The 14,322-nt window shown below is 45.4% G+C and overlaps 1 protein-coding gene across 1 annotated transcript in view; it reads left to right on the top strand.

The window, feature by feature from the left end:
- mpped1 (metallophosphoesterase domain containing 1) overlaps positions 1 to 8,803 on the top strand; it is a gene marked incomplete at its 3' end in the record, with an annotated part of 147,663 nt that extends 138,860 nt beyond the window's left edge. Inside the window, exons 5-7 of the mRNA XM_080022473.1 lie at positions 2,895 to 3,010; positions 4,937 to 5,050; positions 8,685 to 8,803. Coding sequence (XP_079878599.1) covers positions 2,895 to 3,010; positions 4,937 to 5,050; positions 8,685 to 8,803 — 349 coding nt within the window. The remainder of the gene's footprint in view (positions 1 to 2,894; positions 3,011 to 4,936; positions 5,051 to 8,684) is intronic.
- Between the last annotated feature and the right edge of the window lie 5,519 nt (positions 8,804 to 14,322).

The following is a 14,322-nucleotide window of genomic DNA, read 5'->3' as shown; positions in this document are numbered from 1 at the left end:
CAAAATTCCTCATCTGATGTTTGACTGAGCACAGACGTGTCGGGCAGCGTCCGCGCCGATAAAACGTTGGCGTTTCGACTGAGCGCGCTCGGCAAATTAAAAAGTGGCGTCGCTGTGCAGCATCGCGGCGTCGCCGTGGTTACGCGGAGCGGCGCCTGGCGGCCGAGCGTCTCCGAGGAAGATGGATCGTCGGGCGGAGTCTAACTGACACCTTCATTTCTACCCCGTCACTCACAGGCGGAGGCCTCCACCGTCAAAATGGAGCCTCTCCTCTCCCCTCATCCTCCCTTCTGGGTCCCCTCCTCTCCTCTTTTTACTCCTCTCCTCCCCTCATCCTCCCTTCTGGGTCCCCTCCTCTCCTCTTTTTACTCCTCTCCTCCCCTCATCCTCCCTTCTGGGTCCCCTCCTCTCCTCTTTTTACTCCTCTCCTCCCCTCATCCTCCCTTCTTCCTCCCCTCATCCTCCCTTCTGGATCCCCTCCTCTCCTCTTTTGACTCCTCTCCTTCCTTCTTCACTTGCTCTTGCATTCTTTTCTCCTCCCCTCCCCCCTCCTCCTCTCCTTCTCCATGTTCCTTTAATCCTCCTTTCTTTCCTTCTTCCTCTTCATCCTCCCATCCTCCCTTCTGGTCCCCCTCCTCTCCTCTTTCCACTCTTCTGCCCCCACCTTTTCCTTCCATCCTCCCCTCTTTTTTTCCTCGTTCCACTCTTCTTCCCTCCTCTCCCCTTTCCCTCTCCTCTTCTCCCTTTTGCTCCCCTTCTCCGCATGCGTATCCTCTCTTATCCTCCCTTTTCATCTCCACTTCCCCCTTCCGCACTCCTCCACGCGCCCCCTGCCTTCGCCGCTCTCCTTTCCCCCCTTCTCCCCGTCCTCCCATCTTCTTTTTCCTTTCCTGCGCTCCCGTACATTCCTCCTCCCCCTCCTCCTCCTCCCTTCTTTTTTCATCACCTCTTCTCCACGTTCCCCTCTTCCCTCCCTCCCCAGTTCCTCACTGCTTTCCTCACTCGCTCCCTCGTTCCTCTCCTCCGTCGCCCGGCGTCTGGCAGCTGACGGTGTTTGATGGAGGGATGTTTAAGGAGGCTGAGCTCCGCGTTTGCGTCCTGTTTGCGCCGCGTTCTCCTCCGTTCTCCCCCGGCGTGTTCGCACCTCCGAGCTCGGTGGACGCGGCGCCGGGGCAAAGGTGGCGACTCGTGGGGTTGCGGGGTCAGGGCTAGGAAGCCATGTTGAAATGTATTCACAGCTTCAACTGAGCCATATCCTGCAGGGAGACAGTTATTTTTTACTTCACCTTTAATTCTTTTTTTATTTTTATTTTTATAAAAAAGAAATCAGACTGTTAAGCTTTTTTTATTTTTTTATAATAATAATAATAATAGTAACCTTTATTTGTATAGCTTTTATACACGACTTTCAAAGTGCTTCAAAGTGCTTAAAAGCCATCCCATATATACGCACACGTATGGCCTCATATGTCCCTTTTTAAGCATACAGTTAAGCATAAAATTATAAATATGAATTTAGTACTAACTGCTGTCAGACGCCAGTTAGTACATAGTATTAATTAATATTCAACAATAATTTATCCTGTGCATAGTATTGCATTTTGTATGTTTGTATATTTAATTAATCTATTCCTGTTTTCTATTTCTTTTTGGTTATTTTTAGATATTTGAGAATTATTATAATTTTTTTTTACTTTGCCTTTAATTCTATTTTATTATTATTTTTATTAAAAAATGTTCAGACTATTGTGTTATTTTTTTCTTTTTTTTATAATAATGACCATGACAATAATAACCTTTATTCGTAAAGCTTTCATCAGCGACATCTAACTCAAAGCGCTTCTTATTAAAAGAAGGTCGTCAGATTGCGACGATTAAAGCAAAGCGACGCTCTGCAGCGCAACGCACCAAACCTCACCAGAACGAATTCCGATGACATGTAAATATTCAGATTCGGGTCAATATACGCCTGTTGGCATATTAGTGGAGGCGGATCGCAGGGGATTCTGGGTAAATGTGAGCCAGTCTCACATACGCACACATCCAAAGAATGTCAGACGTGTGTCAAAACGTCGCCGCAGCCGTAAATGTCAACTGAACTCTGATTGGTTGGACCGGCGGGGGTAAGATAAGATAAGGTAAGACAGGGGGAACACAGACCATAATACAACGGCGTAACAAACAAAGTAGTCGGACCGAAGGCGGATTGGTCGCATGACGTTGCAGTGAAACCAACGGTCCCCAGCGTGTGTGAGGGGCCGGACGTGCCTGGCTGAAGGGCCCTGGCCTCGGTGCGGGGGCTTTCGGGGCCCGTTGCTTTTAGGGAGAATGAATAAAAGTGGACGGAGCCTTTTGCCAACGATTGCCGTGCATATGCATTTGAACGTCCGTGGCCCCGGCTGTATCGTAAGACGCCGACGTTTGCGTCCCCGGAGGTGGTTTTTCCGTGTTTTGCCCGATAAAGCCTTTGCTTGGCCGGCGCCCGCCCCACGCCCCGCCCGGGTGGGGTCTGCGGTCTGGCTGCATCGGGACCCTTCACAGGTTGTTGTTTTTTTTTTTTGATTCAATTCTTATGTTTGTGAAATGAGGACGACCTCTCTTTAACCGCCTCCCTCCTTCCCTCATCTGAGTTTGTTTCCTCCGTTCGGATGATTCTTTTTGTTTAACAATATCATTGACATAGAGACTTATATTAAACATTTTAAAAACGAGGGAAAAAGTAAAAATATTTTTTTAAGCTTTGTACTTTGACAATAAGTGGAAGTTCATCATTGAGTCATTTTGGCCGAGAGCAAAAGAGATGAAATGTGATTTAATGGACACGTTATTTATCCACACTCTCTCCCCCTTTCTCTCCCTCCACCCACCCTCCCTCCCTCCCTCCCTCCGAGCAGGCAGCCCTGGTACTACGGTTGGGGTTTCAACCTGCCCCGGGGTCAGGCTCTGCTGGACAAATGGAATCAGATCCCGGATTCCACGGACATCCTGGTTACACACTGCCCCCCGCTGGGTGAGACACGCACTGCACGCAGGCACGCGCGCACACACACGTGTACCTCCATCTAGAAGCACACTCTCCCACAGAAACATGCATACATAGTACATGTGCACCTGCAGGCACTCACATTATTATGCACACATATACACACAGAGTGCATGCATACACACGTTATTACATAGGAATGTCCCACCCCCCCCCCACACACACACAAACTCACACACACACAAAACCTCACACACACACACACACACACACACACAAACTCACACACACACACAAACTCACACACCCAAACTCACACACACACACACACACACACACACACACCCCCAAACTCACACACACACACACACACACAAACTCACACACACAAACTCACACACACACACACACACACACAAACACACACACAACCTCACACACACACATGAAATCAACAGAACAAAAGCCATGAATGTGCACACACACTTGCCTTCGTACCCATAAACACACACTCAAACACACACAAGCGCAAACACACACATTCTTCTACTGGTATCAAAATGAGGACTGAGTGAATACGCCTGGCAAGCGAGGACCCATGCTGCTGGTGCACTTCTATACCCCAAAAATTGTCAGTTCGGTCCTCAGAAGTATAGTACCCCCCCACCCCACAGCACGCGCGCGCCACGCACACACACACACAATCACACACACACACACACACACACACACACACACACACACACACACACACACACACACACACACACACACACATCATTATATCTACCGCTCAGCAGATTTATTCAGACACTTGCAGTTTCTTGCCATGAAAGAATCTTTCCACTATTCATCTCTTCACCTGAACCACACTGCAAACATTATTTCTCTGGAGGGCCAGACACACACACACACACACACGCGCACACACACACACACACACACACACACACACACACACACACACACACACACACAAACACACACACGCTGTGAGAGCAAACTCATTGTATGTATCTCATTTAAATGCCCGTTTCTCCCCAAATGAAATGGAACATTTGCACCAGTGAAATCTGCGCTGATGAATTGCAGCGGCGTCGTGTCGACGGATGAAGGCGGAAGATAATTAAACCAATGACTCACGCTGGCCCAGTAAACGAACAATTAAATTCTCCGTTTACCACGGCACTGGCCAAAAATGTAAAAGAAAAAAGAAAAAAGAAGGAACTTCACTTTGAAGTCATCACTGCATGTCTGATTAATTAGCCTTCAACTAGCAAGCGTTTATTTATATTTTCGCAGGATGTAAATTAGTGTCACTGAACGTGTAGAAAACATGGAAATATGAGATTTACACAAAATAAATCACACACCTCTCGACGGGAGAATAGGAATTCACAAAATACACACATACACATGTGAACACTGCTTAAATTCACACACACACACACTCGCACACACACGCACGCACACGCACACGCACACGCACACACACACACACACACACACACAGAAAATATAGAAATAAATGTGTGATTGATTTCCGTGTCTTTCGTTCAAGCCGCTGACACAAGTTGGTTGTTTGCATGTTTTTCGTTCGTGTGTGTATGTGTGTATATATATATATATATATACATACATACACACACACACACACAAAATCAAATATCAAAATATTTTTGGATGCCTCGGTGAAATCAATATTTCGGCGATATTTTTGTGCTTTTATAAAATTCCATGGTGTTATGACACATTATTATTTAATTAATAAATAATTTAATTAATTAATACACACATATATGTGTGTGCGTGTGTGTGTGTATGTATATACAGTATATGTATATAAAGTACGTTTGTATAGATATATATGTGTATAAATATATGTATTTGGATGTATAGACGGAGAGTTGATGTGTACCTCTGTGTGATTCCTCTGGTGTGTGCTTGCTGCAGGTTTTCTCGACTGGGTTCCTAAGAAGATGCAGCGTGTGGGCTGCATGGAGCTGCTCAACACCGTGCAGCGCAGAGTTCAGCCCAAGCTGCACGTGTTTGGACACATCCACGAAGGTGCAGAGTCCCTCCACAAACCTTCCATTTGTTTCACGTGTGAGGGGTAACAGCCGGTACAGGTGATCAGGGTCTTGTATCACTCTGGCTGGCCGCACGTCACACGGCTACTTACTAAACAAAATAATACATTGAGTTTGAATTTTGATGTGAAATGATTTCATAACTACTACGCCTGATTTAAGAGCTTCCACTGAGAAAAATAGTTCCACAACAACGTTGCAAACACCGCGACAACTCAGCGCACGGCTCGCCCCACAAAGACCAAACAAACCTAAAATATTTACTGTTATTAATGTCAAATTGGACAGGTTCACATTCATCCCTTTGAGTCTTCCATTGTAGTTTCTATGCCGCGATTCTATTTTCTATACTATGTTCTATGTAGTTTCTAGTTCTATGTTGTTTCTAAATATTTTTTTTATAATTTGAAAGCAACCAAGGACCCCGTTTGGGAAAGGGACAACATACCTTTCAGAACATTTAACAATGAAATTGATAGAGCCGGATCTTAAGATTAACAGTAATGTATAAGTCCGTGGCAGGCCAGACATATCCCATGGGCTTATGCTCTGAATATATTATTTGACTGTATGTTTGGGAGTTCAGCTCATGTATATTAGGTGCGACATGAAAGGAAATTAAAAGGTGATGATGTCCCTTCTTATGTTTGTTTTTGATTATTATTTCTAGCGATACGCCGATCTGATACTAAATATCGGCATCGGTCCGATATTGGCCAAAAATCATGAGAATGGACATCCATTCGCCTAAACGATGAGGTTAATGCTTAACTACACTTTGAGCGACATGCCGCAAAGAGAGGTGTGTCGCAACTCAGCAGATCTTAGCGCTGTGACTTCAGTGTCACCCTGGTGAAGTCGGACATTCCCCCCACCCGCTGTATCTACACTTCACAACTTGTAAAAAACAATGCCCGTCATCAAAATAAATTCTAAACCTAAAGAAAGACAGGAAAGAGAGAGAGCGAGAGCAATTAAATGTGCCTTACATAAAATATATAAAAAGGATGAACATAGAAAAATAAGGAAATATAAAAATATGAAAGATAAAAATAATAAAAAGTCAAGTGTTCTAAGTGCATGCAGAAGAAAACATCCTTTTTGGTACTATAAATTATACTAATTGCTCATATTAATGATTATGCCTTATAATGCCTATAATAATAAAGAACAAATATTAAAAGATATAATTGATATTTGTGACAAAGATACAGAATTTAAATGGAAATTCTACATTGAACGGTTTTAACTGATGGGCAGATCAATGTCTTTGTGGCCAGCAAATGCCTTGTGTGTTTAGAACAGCAGCATTGTGTGTTTAAAACAGCAGCATTGTGTTTAAAACAGCAGCATTGTGTGTTTAAAACAGCAGCATTGTGTTTAAAACAGCAGCATTGTGTGTTTAGAACGGCAGCATTGTGTGTTTAGAACAGCAGCATTGTGTGTTTAGAACAGCAGCATTGTGTGTTTAGAACGGCAGCATTGTGTGTTTAGAACAGCAGCATTGTGTGTTTAGAACAGCAGCATTGTGTGTTTAGAACGGCAGCATTGTGTGTTTAGAACAGCAGCATTGTGTGTTTAGAACAGCAGCATTGTGTGTTTAGAACAGCAGCATTGTGTGTTTAGAACGGCAGCATTGTGTGTTTAGAACAGCAGCATTGTATGTTTAAAACAGCAGCATTGTGTGTTTAGAACAGCAGCATTGTGTGTTTAGAACAGCAGCATTGTATGTTTAGAACAGCAGCATTGTGTGTTTAGAACAGCAGCATTGTGTGTTTAGAACAGCAGCATTGTGTGTTTAGAACAGCAGCATTGTATGTTTAGAACAGCAGCATTGTGTGTTTAGAACAGCAGCAGCATTGTATGTTTAGAACAGCAGCATTGTGTGTTTAGAACAGCAGCATTGTGTGTTTAGAACAGCAGCATTGTGTGTTTAGAACAGCAGCAGCATTGTGTGTTTAGAACAGCAGCATTGTGTGTTTAGAACAGCAGCATTGTGTGTTTAGAACAGCAGCAGCATTGTGTGTTTAGAACAGCAGCATTGTGTGTTTAGAACAGCAGCATTGTGTGTTTAGAACAGCAGCATTGTGTGTTTAGAACAGCAGCAGCATTGTGTGTTTAGAACAGCAGCAGCATTGTGTGTTTAGAACAGCAGCATTGTGTGTTTAGAACAGCAGCATTGTGTGTTTAGAACAGCAGTATTGTGTGTTTAGAACAGCAGCATTGTGTGTTTAGAACAGCAGCATTGTGTGTTTAGAACAGCAGCAGCATTGTGTGTTTAGAACAGCAGATGAAGTGGCAGATTCCACACCTCCCGTGTTCCTGTCCACAGAGACTTTGAGTTTCAGGTCCCAGAAGAGCAGAAGCTGAATGAGCTGAAGACAGGAACTCTGACCCTGCATAACCGAGTCATGTTGTGGGCTGTGTATTTCTTCCGCTAGGGGACGGAATAATGTTTCACAGTTTGTTTTTTAGATATGGTTAAGCAAATAGAGGTATCAGACATGAAAAAGTGGTGTTGTGCCATTCCTTACTATTTTACATTGGAGTGTTTTCATTCTGGTGACTCGTGGAGATGCCGGGTTCCTGACAGGACGTCGTCCAGAGGAAGGATGGGTATAGAGAGGCCTTCTTTTTTTGGGGTTATCAGGTCGATGCGCAGCCCCTGGAGCTCCGCTCTTCCATCAGCGGGAACCAGATTAGTAACTAGATCATATTCACACAGAGAAATGAGGTTGAACCTCTCGCTGTAGCACAGAGGACTCACACAGAAGGGAGCGGGAGCTGACACCCCTTCTCTTATACTGCAAATGGGCAATTTTTCAAGAAGGAAGAATGTTAAGAACGTTGTGCTAAATTCAGACTTTGTGACTCATTTCAAGTAAACCGTCGACCCAAATCAAGGGTAGAATGCAGCAGGTCACATGTTTCTGGACTAAATGTCACAGCTTTTGAATATAAATAGGAATGAAAGCACTCATCCTCTAAATGGTCGGAGACTTCTTTTGGTGCAGACTCCTTTTTACCCTTAACGTCTTCATCTGCCTGGCTGGTAATATGATGTCATAATTGGTACTTTGTTTGACCTTTATGTTTGTTCTCACGGGCGTGAGAATGAGATCACGTACTGTGTCATGGCCACATGGTGTCCGGGATCCATTTTGACCCATTCAGCTCTGGCTGTTTTTAAAAGGAAAACCCCGGCATTTTGTTTTCACCTGAACCCAAACTGTTGGCATTAAACTCTTTAAGATCGATCCACTATCGGGAGAATACGATGCCGATCAAAGAATCACATTTAGTATAATTTTATATATTTGACTTTCTGTTTTGTATTTTTTTTGCGCAATTTGTGTATATTTGGCTATTTTTATTTTTTTTTACGTAATTTTGTCTGTGGAGAAACGCACCACTCCTCACTCACCATGACAAATTCCTTGTATATGTAAACACTGTTGTCATGAAGGTACTTCTTACTGATTCTGATTGTGACTGATCGTACGCCAGACGGACCAGGTCGACTCCCAGCGATCAAAGATGATTAAGGTTCAGGGAAATAAAAGGAAAGAAAACCAAACACCGTCTCACCCTCCCTTCTAACCGTCTCCTAGGTTACGGCATGATGACCGATGGCACCACCAACTTCATCAACGCGTCGGCCTGCACCGTCAACTTCCAGCCCATGAACCCGCCCATCGTGTTCGACCTGCCCAACCCCAGGAGCACATGACGGGCGGAGCCCCGCCCCCCGAGCCCCGCCCCTCCGCCGGGGAAGGGCGGGAGGCGGAGGTAGGTGAGCCGGGCGAGCTGCGAAGACTCCAGACGCTTTTTCGGGGCACGGAAATTTGTCCACTTTGTGTGTGCGTGTGTGTGTGTGTGTGTGTGTGTGTGTCTGTAACATGAAACACGCACAATGTGCCCAAGCCAGCTTGTTTTTTGGACCATATTTACCAAAACTCTTAATTTGGCATCCGTCCGCTTGACGTCCTTCCATGTGCCATCGCTTCTCGGGCCCAGTGCGACAGATGGACACATGGACAGGAAGTGCACGTTTCTTTGTGTGGTTGCACTGACAATCTGAGCGAGGAACCCGGACCTTCCTCCTCCTCCTCCTCCTCCTCCTCCTCCTCCTCCTCCTTTCCCCTCCTCTTCCTCCCGGATGTGAGGGGGACACTGGACGTTCCTGTTTTTAGTTTTTTTTTCTGTTTTTGGAGCAAACGGAGACAGTTGCCAACGGGATTGATTTCCTTCCGTTCGATAAACATTAATTTCACCCTCCCTCCCCCCCCTCCGCCTCTTCCTCCTCCCCCCCCCCCCCTCCCTCCGCCTCTTCCTCCTCTCTCCCCTCACACCCGAGGCCAACTGTTGAGAGTCTTGGGCATATGCCCGTGTGTGTGTGTGTGCGCGCGCACGCGCGGTCCTTGCCACCGGCTGGTGAGGAACCGGGGTGTCGGCCATGTTGACACGGCTCCCAGGGGCCTCGTTAGGAACCGTCAGCGCCCACCCCCCACCCCCGCCTTTTCTTGATGTACCTCCCTTCCCTCCTCCTCTCCTCTCCGCCGTCGCCACCGGTGGACGGGACAAATTACCGCGACTCATGTTACCGGATATTGTTGAGCCCGTTATTCCTGCGTAATTTGAGTCTGCACCTTTGCTCTAAAGTGTTTGTCGGCTCGGCTCCTTCTACAAAAGTGGAAACACAAGTGGGAGCGTTTCTCCGCCGTGTCGAGGGGGAGGCTTCAGTTGACGGGGCGTAAAGGAATCTGCGGTTTAAAAGTAACTAATACTGAGCTCCTACTTTCTTTTTACTCGCAGAGTGCAATTGGAGTCGTGTAGCAGTACTTTTTTTTTTTCCGCCATCGTCTCGTCCCATGATGCACGGCTCTCCCCCGCCGCCCTCCCTCTCTCTCCTCCTCTCGTGGTCGTGACGGCTCCGTGTCCATGGGTCCGTCTCACGGACATTGGAGGAAAGCGCTCGGTAGGAGCTGCTTTGCCACGCAGGTAACCAACGGCGGCGGTAACGCTGAGGACAGATGCATTATGGGTGAGACCTTTTTTGGGGGGTGGGGGGTGGGGGGCTGTTTGCCGCTTGGGTTTGCCGTCGGGGCAAATCCCTAACTAAATGTACTGTAACTGGTCGATGTCTTGGTCTTTGTCGATGTGAAGAAAGTGATTCCGTTTTCCTCGAGGTTTCCCGAGGTGTTGCTCTGCTTCTTAAAAGGGAGTCCTTAAATCCTTGCGTCTGAAAAACGAGTGCGGTTGTTCCCATTTAAGTTGTTCTGTTCATCGGCGATGTAAATGCTTCCCTCCCATCTTTTAACGGTGTTTTGCGTGCGTCACCATATCCGCTCACACATTCAAAACGGCGTGTTCGAACGATCGTCCCAACTTCTATGCGCGAAAGTGAAAAAGAAAAATCGGAAAAAACGATTTCCTCAGCCATTTCGGCGTTCGACACTGATGCTGTAGCCCCCCATAGAAGGTAAACCCAACATTTCTAAGACATGAGAAAAAGTCCTTTCAGACGCTCCAAGGGAAGGGATCCTGCGATTTCAATTTGGCTCGGGCGACCCGGGTGAAATCTCCCAGCGACCCGCCCGCGAGCCTGCCACCCAGCCTTTGACAAACCCTGAACCCCGGCGTTTGGTCATGTCAAGCTTCCCCACAATGAGACCCTTTGGGCGGGGGTCGCCGCCGTCCGTCGCGTGGCCAGGCCTCATAAATAAGATTAAAAAAAAAAGTATATTTCCACGGAGTTGGAAGCGTGTCTGTGGCTAACGGCTCGCTTTGCACGTGACGGAGACGCGGGGAAGCGGCGGCGGAACAAAGAACGCTTCAGAAGCGCAGTTTTAGGGTTTTATCGCAAAACGGAAACGTTTCTTTTCAAGAGCGAAGCCGAAACTGTTTACTGCTTAAAAAAATAAATCGATAAAAAAAAAATGTAAAAAGGGAATGCGCCTTTTTGCATCTTTCATCTTTTGAAAAAATAAAATAAAATAAATGAATATTAAAAAAAGTCTCCTGTGTTTGGTCTGCCTGCCGCTTGCAGACCGCTCATCGTTGTTTTGCCGCCTTTTAGGGTTTTTTGGGGTTTTTCCCCCCCCCGCTTTTCTGCCTGAGTTGCCGCGTCGTGTTTCCCCCGTTTCTGGAATAAAAACCCTGTTGGGGGGGGGGGGTGTTTTTTGAGGCATGCTCCAAGAAGAGAACGACTTCTGCTACTCTGACAATCTGCATATGAATGTTTTTATTTGAAAATGAGATGAATCCACCATGAATTTGTTTTTGGGGTTTTATTCGCTCATTTGAGCAACGTTTTGCCGTCGCCTGAAACGAACGACGGCGGCTTTTTCAGTGTTTTTTTTATTCTTTAGGCCCCGAAAGGTTGATAAATCAAAGCACTTTGACGGGCGGGGCCTCCCCTTCAAGACCCTTCCTGTTTGGATGTAAAACGTCTTCGTATGGGTGTCGTGTTTGGACATTGATGTTGGAGAATCCTCCGTTTCCTTTCCTTGTTTTCTTAAAAAAAAAAAGTGTAAAACGAGAAGCCGCGTTGTTCCCGGAGACGACTCTGTACGACCTTGCGTTAGATTTTCTTTTCTTAAAAACCCTTCAGGGATGTCCGCTGCGCTTCTTTTTTTATTTAATTTTTTATTTTTATTTTTTTTGTTAATTTTTGGGGGGGGGGGGGGTCTTTTTTTTTTCTGAGAGATGAAATAAATTGAATAAAACCTTAACTGTGACCGGTGGATCAGTCTCCTTTATTCTCCCTGTCTTGTCGTCTTCTTTTGCCGTTTCCTGATTTGGTTCCGTTAGAGAGAAGAAGAAGAAAGAGAAGAAGGAGAAGAAAGTCGAGGCGGCGAGGAAACTTTCCCTCTCCTCGTTCCTGGTTTTAGTTTCCGATCAAAGGTATCTGCTTCTCATATCAATTATAGAGCCCCAAGCAGAGAGCTCCTTTCTAGTGGCTTAACCGGCGCTCCTCTGTGTCCTTCTCTCTCTCTCTCTCTCTCTCTCTCGCTCGCTCTCTCCCTCCCTCCGCAGGTCTTCTGCACCTCTGCCCATTCTAATGAGAACCTCCGTTCAAATAATTACATTAGTAATCCTGGGGGAGAACAGCTTTTTCCTTTTCTTTTTTCTGCTCCGCTATTAACATGGCAAGCTTTAGCATTCTCTCTCTCGCGCTCTCTCTCCATTGAATGAATGATGGACGCCGCTCGCTGTCTGCTTGTCATCCATCTCACTTGGCGGCTCCTGTCTGGAGAGAAGACGCTTTCCAGTCTGTTCACGTCATTTAAATAAAAATAAAAAAAACATAAAAAAATAAAATAAAAGAAACACTTTATTCCCTTTCCACAACGCCATGGGGTGAAAAAACATAGAAAAAAGCTGTTGTCATGGACTAAAACGTTGCTTTATTTTGTTTTGTTTCGTTTTTGGAACATTTCCAAGACGCTCAGGGAACAGATCTTCAAGTTTCGTGTTCTGCTGCGTGTTTGCAAAATGACTGGAGCAGGGTGTGTGTGTCTGTGTGTGAGTGTGGGTGTGGGTGTGTGTGCAGTGACGGTCAAAGGCATAGGCATCAAAACACAAAATGCAAACAAGTACCCAAACACACCCCCCCCCCCTATATTACACAATAATACTTACAGAACAGTTGGGTACATCATAAAAAAACAGGAAATTACATGATTTGCTGAATTAAAAAAGTTGTTGAAATAGTTGTCACTTTAACACATACGAACTTAAGTCACTTTGATTTCTATAAATGTATTTATTAAATGTAAAAAAAAATGTTCAACCCCATTGTTTTTTCATGTTTGCGGTGAGGTTGCCATGGTTACTACATGACTAGATTACTACGTTGTTTACCATCACTTGACCTCTATAGCTGCTGGAAAAAAGATCATAAATTCATATTATTTGGCAAGATGTAAAGGAGAGATACTCTCACTCTACCAAGATCTGGCCTATGCCAGGACCGCCACTGTGTGTGTGTGTGTGTGTGTGTATGTGTGTGTGCGTGCGTGCGTGTACATTAGTGCAGGAAGGCCCCAAGGAAGGCGTTGTAGGAGATTATCCCTGCGGCACTGGCATCAAAATAGACACTGAGATGGAAAAACTCCTCCTCCGAGAGAATGACCCCAAAATGCCGCAGAACCTGCAGGGTAAACAGAACAGAGAGCGTGTGTGTGTGTGTGTGTGTGTGTGTGTGTGTGGTGGTTCTGTCGTCAACAAAACAAATCGGCGTTCTTCTGGCATCCTCGATGCGTCCGAGAAGTTTTTACCAAAGCCCAAACCCAAAAATACAGACGCTGCATCCGGCATCCATCCCTGGCTGGCGACGGGGGTCAAAGGTCAAGTCCTGAAATCTACAGAGGAGAGCCCATCGGAACCTGTGTGTGGGGATAATGCAAGATGGCACTCTTCGCAAAATAAACTGCTCAAGGGAAGAGCGGAGGTGCAGCAACGTCCGCTGCCGCCGGTGGGGTCTGTCTCCACCTTCAGGTGAAAGGTCGCTGCGTAGGTTAACACCACCCCCGACGGGAACGGGCGTGGCTCCCGTTTGGGGTTTTGTCAAATTCAAACTGCGTGGTGAGGAAACAACCTTCACATCTCCTGGTCCCACACACGACGCGATAAAATAACAAATACTAAATACTAACTTAGGACTAACATGGTATTATTATATTTACTTTACTTTTCATGTATTCCTAACTTGTACAGCTATTTTACTTAACATGTACTTGAATATATATTTGTTTACTTTTGACAAGCAAAATAAGACTAAACAAGCAAACTAAGGTACAGCTTAAGTTATGTTAATGTTTCTATATACATTTAATATTCATACCCACACCACACTTACAGCATATAATATATGAAGACATAAAGTAAATAAGTACTATATTATATATACTAAACATATACTTTCAGTGCGGAAAAAAAAACTTTGTTTCACTTGGTCTCTCACCATATCATTCTAATTGTCAAAAACCCCTAAATAAAAAAAAAAAAAATCTAAAACTGAAATGATTGACATGTGAGGTGGATGTGTATGTGCGTGTGTGTGTGTAGCTCATACACTCACCATCCGCCATTTTAATAGAGAATATATCCATCAATAATTAATCAAGTTCCTACTTTCTCTCTCCCCACCTGACGCATCGTAAACTTCCCCCTCCATCTCTCCCCCTCCCTCCCTCCCTCTCTCTCTCTCTCTCCCTTTCCTACCCTCTCCCTCCTCCTCCCTCC

The sequence above is a fragment of the Zeus faber genome (assembly GCF_960531495.2).
Source record: "Zeus faber genome assembly, chromosome: 21".
In the NCBI taxonomy this organism is placed as follows: domain Eukaryota; kingdom Metazoa; phylum Chordata; class Actinopteri; order Zeiformes; family Zeidae; genus Zeus; species Zeus faber.
Note: the sequence above shows the minus strand (reverse complement) of the source record. Positions and strands in the feature narration are given on the sequence as shown.